Source organism: Pieris napi, chromosome 14, assembly GCF_905475465.1.
Source record: "Pieris napi chromosome 14, ilPieNapi1.2, whole genome shotgun sequence".
NCBI lineage: Eukaryota > Metazoa > Arthropoda > Insecta > Lepidoptera > Pieridae > Pieris > Pieris napi.
Window position 1 is genome coordinate 11,375,985 of NC_062247.1, and position 10,660 is coordinate 11,386,644.

General features: G+C 32.3%; 1 protein-coding gene across 1 annotated transcript; it reads left to right on the forward strand.

The window, feature by feature from the left end:
* Positions 1-403: 403 nt before the first annotated feature.
* Positions 404-9,968, forward strand: LOC125055705 (alaserpin-like). Its single transcript, XM_047658189.1, has 9 exons — positions 404-476; positions 1,589-1,677; positions 3,833-3,976; positions 5,751-5,954; positions 6,385-6,483; positions 7,494-7,634; positions 8,455-8,664; positions 9,151-9,295; positions 9,813-9,968. Exons 1-9 carry the CDS (start codon positions 455-457, stop codon positions 9,932-9,934), a joined length of 1,176 nt encoding a protein of 391 aa, XP_047514145.1. The 5' UTR covers positions 404-454; the 3' UTR covers positions 9,935-9,968.
* The last annotated feature ends 692 nt before the right edge of the window (positions 9,969-10,660 follow it).

Below are 10,660 nucleotides of genomic sequence, written 5' to 3' on the forward strand. Positions count from 1 at the left end.
GGCATGCGTTATTTCTTTGCAGCATACCCATGGTCACAAGTCTGCTTCAAGGGTCTTGACGCCATTGCTAAGTCTGTCGCGGATGTAGTGCTACAAGCAATGGAACTCTATATCCCATTACCCATACTCTGTGGTTCCCATTCGTGGTAAATCTCGGCCATGGTTCGGTCATTCTTACAGAGAGGCTTCCCGTCTTAAGCAAGAGCTCTATAAGAACTGGTCTCACACAGTGGCTATAAAGGATCTGTCCATAAAAAGAAATTTAACGCTACGATTGCCGTGACTGCACGCGCGCAGCTCGCAAACTGCTCGCGAGCTGCACATTCGCGGCATATTAGCCAGATGTGGACGCACCCTATGGATTACTATCACGCATTGACATATATTTAAAGAGAGTAAACCTTTGTACAACAGGTTAGAGTGTGGCCGGCAAGAGGACGGGTCGACTGGCAGTATGAAGCTCGCTTTATTTTATTGTAAGTTATTGTTTTTATCTAAAAAACATTTACTTAGTATTTTTGGTTCAATTAACACCGAATAGTTTTAAGTTTATTTCTTTTTGTATTGCAGTGAAACTTCTTTATCGGCGTTGGAAAAAAATTTACCGTCACAGTTTTTGGTTGCGCGTCAGAGTTTTCCTTTACACGTTATCTTTTTCGTGTCCCTATGGTTGATTCGAAGAGATTCAAAGGCATTAATAGCATAAATATATAATAACGATAACATTGATAGTAATAATTATATTACAATTAATGAAATTCTGTCATAATCTTAGTAGTAATAAGGTAAAATGAAATAATTTTATTATTTGTATTCATGTCTATGATAATAAAGCCTTTTCTAAAACTTTATCTAATTTAACATTATTTAACCAATTTCTGTAAAGTTGCATATAGTAGATCATTATTTGAAAAAAATAAGTTCATAAAGAAGTTTCACTTCTTATGTGTGTACTGTGTACACTAGTACACGCACACATTTTTGTTTTAAATAAAGTTTCTTTAATTTGATTATGTTATTGTTTGTTTATGTTTATGTTGGTTATGTTATTGTATACACTTTATCCACTATATTTCTTTTTTTATATTTTTTTAGTTTTTTTTTTTATATTTCTTACACTTGAAGGAAGTAGGTAGGTTTCCCAAACTCCGAATATCAGTTATATGAGTCCCGGAAGCACAATGTCAAGTGTAATATGTTCAATACCCTGAATTAATAGCCATTGAAGCGACGATTATAAAACCTTTTTTTAACCGGATTTTTTATTAAATTTTTTTTAACTCTTTAGTTTGTTAGGAAGTACTGTAGTTTTAAGCCCCAACGTTAGAACCCATAGTGTTTTTTTTATGTTTTCTGTAATTCTAGTAATTTATAATATATTAAGCAACAATAATAAAAAAAAAAATTACACTATTTTAACTAAACCATAATAATCTTGCTTCAAATGTACGTCTAATTAACGCTAATTTTTAATATTCAATTTCTAATATAGCTTTTAACTTCAATTTACCAAAATTATGTTAACCTATGTTATCCAAAATTGAAATGAACTAAATATTGAGTGTTAAAATTCGCTAATATTTTTCAGTGTTTTCTGTGGCCGCCGTCACGATCGCCGTGGTACTACCGGGAGACCTCAAAAGGGGAAATGATGCATTTACATCGAGAATGTTTTATGTGAGTGTTTTATATATCTATATAATCTATTACGTAAAGAAATTATATATTTTCATAATAATTTATTTATTTATTAAAGTACGCCACATCATATATCAACAGTATATAATATGTTACAAGAAAATGAAAGAAATGTGAATATTAATTAAAGTAGGCTATTATTATTATTATTCCGTTAAGGGTAATGAATAAACTTAAAAACTACTAAACTTTGAGAAAACATTATAAAAAATAAATATCTAGTGGATTATAAAATTCTACTTGTAAATTAGTATACATTTTCCAGTCAGATCACCTAATGAGTAAAATGCATAACTCAGATAACAGTTATGGGTTTTGAAATGTAACGTCTGTGTAATTGATAATTATGCTTTTCTACTGTAATATCTTGAATTCAATATTTATATAAAGCTATTAATAGTTCGATCCTGGCTCATCGGGGTGCTAACATAATAGAGGATTTTTTCACTTTTCACTCACTTTGCTATGTAACGAATGAATGCAATGTAACCGTCGAAGAGAGTGCCTACGTCTGTCTATACTCTCGGGGCGTAACTCCGACGATTTAGAAAATCGCCATGCTTATAAAGCTAAGCTAAGAAAGCCTGAGTGAGCCTGTAAAATGTACAGACTTGGCTCGTACAATAGGTCATCTTATACTCTAAATGATTTTGACATTTTGACAATTATTAGCATTGATAATAAAAAAAAATATTGAAGTTATACTTTTTTAGGCGCGTTATGAAAAATTTATGAGAGTGAAATTTTACGATGCGCGCGCACCGTGACACAAAATTAACAGAAGTTGAAGTTGCCCACGGAAGATGCTACGGCATTGGACATAATTTTGACATTACTTAATTGTATTTAATTATTTGCATACAATCAAAAACTATTTTTATTAATGCCAAAGAATTATAACTTCTTACGCGCGTGTACACAAGTACACGCACCCTTTTTTAATTTGTTATGGACACCCTGACACGGTTATTTTTTTACTTAAACGGGTTTCCAAATCTTATACATTGTAATGCATTGTTATAATACATAAACACATTTATTCATATAGCTTATGCTAGATTTTGTTTTTATCGTATCTCATACAAGCTTCAATGTCTAAGATGTGTCGTGATGTATTTTTAGAATTCAATTAACTCCTATATAATAACCGTGTCCTTGCAATGTTAACTAAACTAAAACTAGCCATACCAACGAATTAATTATATATTATCTTCTGCGAGGACGGTTTCAAACCCACGCTATGAAGTTAAACATTGTGAGAAAATCAGCATTTCTGAGATCCATTAAATATAGATATACAGGTAAATAAAAGGATAAATAAGACCTAAAAATCGGCGACTTTATTGAAATGGCTGATTTTTAAAGAGGAAACAATCATTTGGATGTATTTTGTAATGAAATATATTTTTAATTCAAAACTTGACCGAGTTGTCCATGATTTGATTTACAGCGAAACAATTAGTATTACGTGTAGAAAGGCATTAAAAGCTTGTTATGTATTATTATATGATAATGAAAAGGTGTAGACCACATACGTACCGCAAATAGAAAACATGTCGTGCAATCTTAAAAATTAATTATATGTAGTAGTTAACTAGTGCATAGGCGTATATAGAGGGAGTTATGTGTTCCCCCAAGATGTTACCTGTGGATTCAAGACTTGACGCCTACGAAAAATAACAGAGACATCTCCCCTTAGAAAGTAACGGTTCAACCGAGCTCGTCTTTTAGTGTTTATAGTTCATAATTGAAGTAATAATTCAAATAGAATATAAATATTTTAATGTAGCCTTATTTTTATAATTACAAATAAATATTGTCTGTTGTTTATATTAAAAGCTAGACAGCCAAACCAGCTGCCCACTGCAGTATTTTCAAACCAATTCGACTTAGGGTCCTTCAAGAAAAGAGCGTATCAATTTTTGAAAGGCCGGCAACGCACTTGCTTCTGGCACTGTCCTTGGGCGGCGGCATCACTCAACATCAGGTGGGCCTCCTGCCCGTTCGCCTACTATTAAAAAAAACTTCTTGAACGACTGACCATAACTATAAGCACTCGAAGCGTCGAGAAATGTAAATAATGAAATAACGACTGCTTTGCAGTTTATTAAAATACTAAATACGTTCTTTACAGGAAATAGTGAAGGAGAATCCACAACAGAGTATAGTGCTGTCAGGATACTCTGTACTGACCCCATTGGCCCAGCTCGCCTTGGCCTCTGAGGGTGAATCGCACGACGAACTTCTGAAGGCCATTGGCATGCCCAACGATACTGCGGTAAGTGAAGGCTATTCGAGGGATTCAAGTTTATTTTAATTATATTTTATTTTTTTATTTATATAAGTTAAATATGTTATATTGAATCCACTTTTAAAGTATATTTAATAAAGAACATCACATATATACTGCATTTTCTACAGTATAAGTAACAATCAATTCTAAAATATATGACTAAGTGAACATAAATTTTATTTAAAAAAAAATACACTTCTATTTTTAGTTTTTACTAGTATTTTTTTATTTAAAATACTCAATCTCTTAACAATGCTGCTATTATACTTCATTTTAAAGCTTTATTGTAAGACAAATTCAATGCAGATGTACTTACAGCCGTTAGTCGTGAATCGTCATTTAACAAGTCATTTAACTTTTAAGGTCCAGAGAGATCTGGAACCCAAAAAGATATTTCACGGCCTATGCTTCCTTATATCATTAACTAAACTAGCATTTAAATGTACCGAAGTTCACAACATCATAAGATATAATCTACTGACTTCCTATTTACACGGTGGAACTCAGAAGGTTGAAGTGAATGGTAAGAGGTCCTTAGGGTTGGCAGTAGATATGGGGGTACCACAGGGCTCAATTCTTGGCCCTTTCCTCTTTCTTGTTTATTTTAATGATGTAACTTTTATGGTAGAGAAAAAACATTGGATAGTTTTGTTTGCTGATGTAATGTCCTTGATTTTTAAAATCAAACGACAAATAACGAATTTTGACGATGTGAACAACAACAATCTTTGATTATCCAATGGTTTAGTATGAATAACTTTCAATTTAATGCAAAAAAGGAATAAATTTTGTGCAAAAAATGCAAGGGTTTTGGATACTAGACCAAAATAATAGATAAATGGTGAGGAATTGAATCTGGACAACTGTATTTCTTGGAATCACCATGGATTCAAAACTTCAGTGGTCCCCTCATATTAACGGATTTGAGAAGAGGCTTAGTTCTGCAGCCTACGCGGTTAAAAAAATTCACTCACTAACTGATGTCGATACAGCTGGACCAGTTTATTTTAGTTACTTTCATAGCTTAATGACTTATGGCTTATTATTATGGGGTCATGCTGCTGATGTCGAAACTATTTTCACCCTGCAGAAGACGGCCATTCGTGCAATCTATAATTTAAAATGTAGGGAATTTCTAAGAGATAAATTCAAGGAAATTAATATACTTACCTTTCCCTCGCAATATATTTATGTAAATGTATGTATACAAAAATAGTGATAAGTTTACTAGAATAGAACATACGCACAATGTTAATACTCGGAACAAACGCAGGCTGCAATTTCCCCGTATTCTAGATATCTAAAGTTAGTAATTCTTTTTTGGGAAAAGGATTAGTCTTCTTTAATAAAATCCCAGAGGCTATTTTATCTTTGCCTTTTAATAAATTTAAGAAATGTATTAAAGAAAAGCTGTGTAAAAAGGCTTACTATAATGTTAACGATTATCTAGTTGATAAAAGGGCCTGGGACTAGTGCTAGACAGGCTACTTCTAATTAATTTGCGATATTTGTTTTAAAATAAGTGTTGTTTGATGATTTGCTATTTTAAAAGAGTACCGAGAGTTTTTTCTCCGGCTTTTTCTCTCGGCCTACACCCTCTGTCTTATTGCCGATGAGTAGGGAAGCCTACAAATTCAAATTTAATGACGTGGAATAAGTGTTACATGTATCATATGTTCCATAATAAACATATTTTATTTTATTTTTATTTAATGCATCTTTCATCTCAAAAGTTATGGTTTTTTTATAAATGTTTCAGATAATAGCTGCGTTTTCAAAGGCCAAAAGAAACTTAAAAACCATAAATGGAGTGGAACTTAAAACAGCAAGTAAAATATACGTCACGTCCAAATCTGAAGTATATGAAAACTTTGCAACGACCATCCGTGACGTGTTTGATTCCGAATTCAAAAATGTAGATTTTACTCAAGCACAGAAAACCGCTAACGAAATCAACGCTTGGGTAATAAATACATTTAACAACAATAATTTCAAAATTCTAAACTATCATTATTTAGACATAAATTTTAAATTTTTCTGCCATAGTATAGTTTAATAAATTTTTTTTATTTCTTAGAAACACCTTTTAATACGGGTTTTTCATTAATTTTTGTTTAGAATTATAGTGCCTCTCTCTCTCTATCTCTCGTAGATTTTCTATACACATTTGGCAGCTGTAGTGGTTAGATAATTGATTTTTCTGCCAGGACATATAGTCAGATTTTTTTTATTTTTTTGGCAGAGGTTTGGGTAAATGCTGGTAGCATTAGGTAGTCAGCCTAAAATCTATTAATCCATACAAGCTTACAATGCAATTAAAATCGTTATCTCTTTGTGAATTTCATACAAAAATGAACATGTTGCAATTGGGTTAACACAAACATTAATTACAGGTTGAAGAACAAACGAATAAAAAAATTAAAGATCTCGTTGACCCGTTTTCCTTGGATGCCGATACTCATGCTGTTCTTGTCAACGCTATCTACTTTAAGGTAAAATAACATTTAAAATACGCAATAACTTTTAAATTTTATTGTAAAGTTACAAAGAGGACAATCAGATACTTATGAATATATGATGTAAAAACGATATACACGAGTGAAAATGACATTAGTACTTATAAAGACACCGGTCACCGGTATCTACCAGGCGCCAACTTAAATCTTTAAATAGCGCCTGTTCGTTAATTGATCCCCAAGTGTTATTTTATTTCACATTAATATAATAATAATAAAAAGATAAATAATAATTTTCCTGTGTGATTAATAAAATATTTTGTCACAAGTAAATTTTAAGCTAAGAAAATAAAATATTTATAAAATAACTAGCGGACCCGACAGACGTTGTCCTGTCTTAACTATGAATATTGATTTCTAATTGGTATAATTATCTAAAAAAAATATTTAGGAAACAAAGTGTATATGATATAAGAACATTCTTTGTTTGTTTTTCTGGCGCGTATATTTTAGTTTTTTAGTTTTGTTGGTATTCCGCCACGAGAACAGAAGTATTTTATCAATATAATTAATTCATATGAATATTACCAATATAATAACTCCAATCGAAGCATTTGTTTTAAACGATATTAATTTTTCTGAAATCCTTTTGACGATTTGTGCAGTACGCATTCTGTCAATGTTATGTCAAATGCCATAAGGTTACATCAAAAAAGTTTGAATTGTAAAAGCGCTATGCACTGAAAAAAAATTGCTATCGTAACATAAGTTAGGATTACTTAACAAGGTGGTCAAGTTTTCTTAAATTATCAAATTTTCCGCGCAATTTTCTTAATATTTCTTTCATAAGAACTTTTTCCTGACAATAACAAACACAAATTTTAATTTTAAATTTAAATTAAATTGGCAACAAGACAAAACTGTCAGCATAATATAAAGTTCTATTTAAAATTATTAGTTCCAAGCAGCTTCATAAAACCTAGGTACATATAAATACATATGTAATTTATTAAATTGTTTTTCATTATTTATTTAATGTTCTATAGGGTCTCTGGCAGAAGCCGTTCAACCATGGCAATACATACGACCAGGTGTTCCATATTACTAAATTGAGATCAGTAACAGTTCCGATGATGTACCAAAAATCTTATTTCGGTTACGCGGAGGTTTTAGAATTAGACGCTAAGGTAAGGTTTAAAGTATAGAGTTCTATAACTCTTGTAGTTTGCAGATATCGTAAAACCTCTTGGTTTAAATAACCAAGTGCAATAATAAGGATAGCGGGGAAGGATTGGAAAATAATGGAAGAATTTGCAGGAGACCTTCACTCCGTAGGAGGTCAAGTTTTCCTACTGTTAAACATAATGTATTATGTACCCGAATACAGGCTGTTTTTATTTTATTTATTGAAGTAAAACTTCTTTAAGCGCGACTAGGGGGTATGTCGGATTTTTTTTTGACGGAGGTAACGATTTCTATAGTCTGTGTAGTTTCCGCTATTTAAAAATAACAACGATGGCGCCTTTTATAAGTCCGTCAGCGCCATCTAGTGGTGCATTATTTGAATTGATTTAAGTTCAGTTACCTGGTAGTGTTTATTTAGGATAGCATTCACTCGTTTTATTTGATACTGATTCTTGTAATTATGTTATTATTATTATATTTATATTTAAAATGAAAATCCATACAAGTAACATGTGACCAAATTAAAATTCCACTAAAGAGGGAAGGTTCCCATCCTTCGCTTGCTTTTCTTTTGTTATAGATACGGCCAGTTTTTTCGTATTTGAATAATCTTTGTTAAGCACATGAATAATAAATATAATTAAATTATAATATGATATTTCTTATTTAATCTTTAATCATTTCAGTGATATATGCCGTCAACGCCAAAGAAGTTTTACTTCAATCGCGCGTAAACGTTACACGCACACACTTTATTTTTATTTTATTCACATGTACGAACATGTGTTTGGGTACTTAACAGGTAATAAACATATTTTACAGGTCCTCCAAATGTTCTATGAAGGTCGTGAAGCATCTATGATACTGGTGCTCCCCAATGAAATCGATGGAATAGACCAGCTAGAGGAGAAATTACGAGACCCATCAGCAATCGACAGAGCCATTTATAACATGTACGATACACAAGTCCATGTCACAATTCCTAAGTTCAAAATTGAAACTACAACAGACCTGAAAAATGTTTTATTTAAGGTAACTTATTATTTTCTAAAGTTTTTTAAACATTGTGTTTTCTATAACGTTTTTAGATAATACTTAGACCTAACTTCCGATTTTAAATCTTCATTTATGTTGGCGAACATAATAATAACAAAGCCCGTTTATTATCTCGACAGTACAGTTTAGATTTGTTATATGCATTTTTTTCTTGTTATTCTTATATCCTGGCTTCTGTGCCATTGATCGGAATCTCTTCACGGGTAAAGGCCTCCTCCAGCTTTTTCTAAATATCTCTGTCCATTGCTTCTTTTCTCCATTCGCTTCCTACAAAAGCTTCTATATATTCTATCCATCTTCTTTTTGGGTGCTTTTCTCCTTCTTTCCCTTGTGCCTTTCGATATAAGGAACATTACACACAAAACCTTTGTTTTAAATTACTACTACATTAAATAATCTTATTCTGCTTACATTTTTATGGGCAATTAGAATAATCCAATTTAGAATTGAATATTTTGTCAGATGAACGTTACGAAACTATTTGAACCCGGACAAGCCCGTTTAAGTAAAATGCTAAAGGAATGGGATGACTTATTTATATCTGACGCCATACAGAAGGCTTTCATTGAAGTCAATGAGGATGGCGCAGAAGGTGCAGCAGCCAACGGTAAGTCACGATATAATTCATTCTGACAATTAAATATAATTCTAACTCCATTTTGACTAAAATCGGTTAGTGAGTATGCTCACTGAGAACAAAGGATTAAACAAAGGAACAAAAAAAACAAGTGAGACAAAGGACTGTGACTGATTAGTTAAAATAGAGCCTGTATGGCAGGGGTCCGACCGTCATTAAATATCGTGATCCAATACCACAATAACTGTCTCAGTATATATTGAATCAACTGGTGGGACTATACTTTCATTAGATTGGAGCCTGGGTTACAGGACCGGCAACGCACTTGCAAGCCTACTGGCAACGGTCTATGAGCTGAATCAGTTGCTCAACTGCTCGTTTGCCCCATGTAACACAAAAAAAAAATATGACAGCTACTTTTTATGACAATAAATATGTTTTTATTGGATGTTACTGGCCTTGACTTATTATATTTCACAACATTCTTTCAACAATTGTTCGATAATTTTCTATTATATTTTATTATAATTCCAGTGTTTTGTTTCAGATTTCAATAGTATAGCCAGTCCTGACTTCCAACTGCCGGTTACATTCTTTGCTAATAGACCATTTTACTTTGAAATAAGAGTAAACGATGTACCCATTTTTAATGGTGTTAAAGCTGAATAATATTGATCTTGACTTGTAAAAGGTGACATTTATTTAATAAAGTGTTATTTGAAACTGTTGTTTTAAACAAGAAACGAATAACTTATATATTTATAGAAAAGTCTTACCGCTGTGTATGATTCCCGTATATCAAAAACGTGTTTGATTTTGACGTAAAATGCGATTTCTTCGATACAAAGAGTCCCCTCGTAAGTGTGCTGCGATTGTGAGGAAGTTGCATAGATCTGTTTGCGCATTCTTAAGTTCTCAGGTCATTTTTACACATGTATATCCTTTCTGTAACAAATCTTCATATGTATCAGCTGATTATCCTCCTTGAATGTATGATGTTTGATAGCAAAAATAAAACACTCTGTGTTCTAATGAGGCACTCGGGGACTGCCGCGGTAAAATTGCATAGTATTTAATACTGCATAAATAAATAATTATAACTGCATAAGTTGATAAAAAATGCTATGCAATTTTACCACGGCATTTATTTTGTTTTTCTTTGATATTAATTGAAGTTTTTTCTTTGATATTATTTCAATTTACCACTCTACCAGACTATATATACTCTGGTCTGTCTCACTCTAACGCGTACCGGATGCACCGGCCGCGCTTACGCTCACCTATATTACGTCATCGTGTGTAAGGTTTTTTTCGTTACGGAATTTCTTGATTCGGTCGCCGCGCTCAAAGCCCGCGATAAAATCTATGCAATAGCTTCAAATTGCGCTTGCGAGG

What these genes read in the sequence shown, in the direction of transcription:
- LOC125055705 (XM_047658189.1), top strand. Translation starts at nt 455, where the DNA reads ATGAAGCTCGCTTTATTTTATT. An exon ending in GCATGCCCAACGATACTGCG is followed by an intron (nt 3,977 to 5,750) that starts GTAAGTGAAGGC and finishes TAAATGTTTCAG; the next exon opens with ATAATAGCTGCGTTTTCAAA. An exon ending in TCAACGCTATCTACTTTAAG is followed by an intron (nt 6,484 to 7,493) that starts GTAAAATAACAT and finishes AATGTTCTATAG; the next exon opens with GGTCTCTGGCAGAAGCCGTT.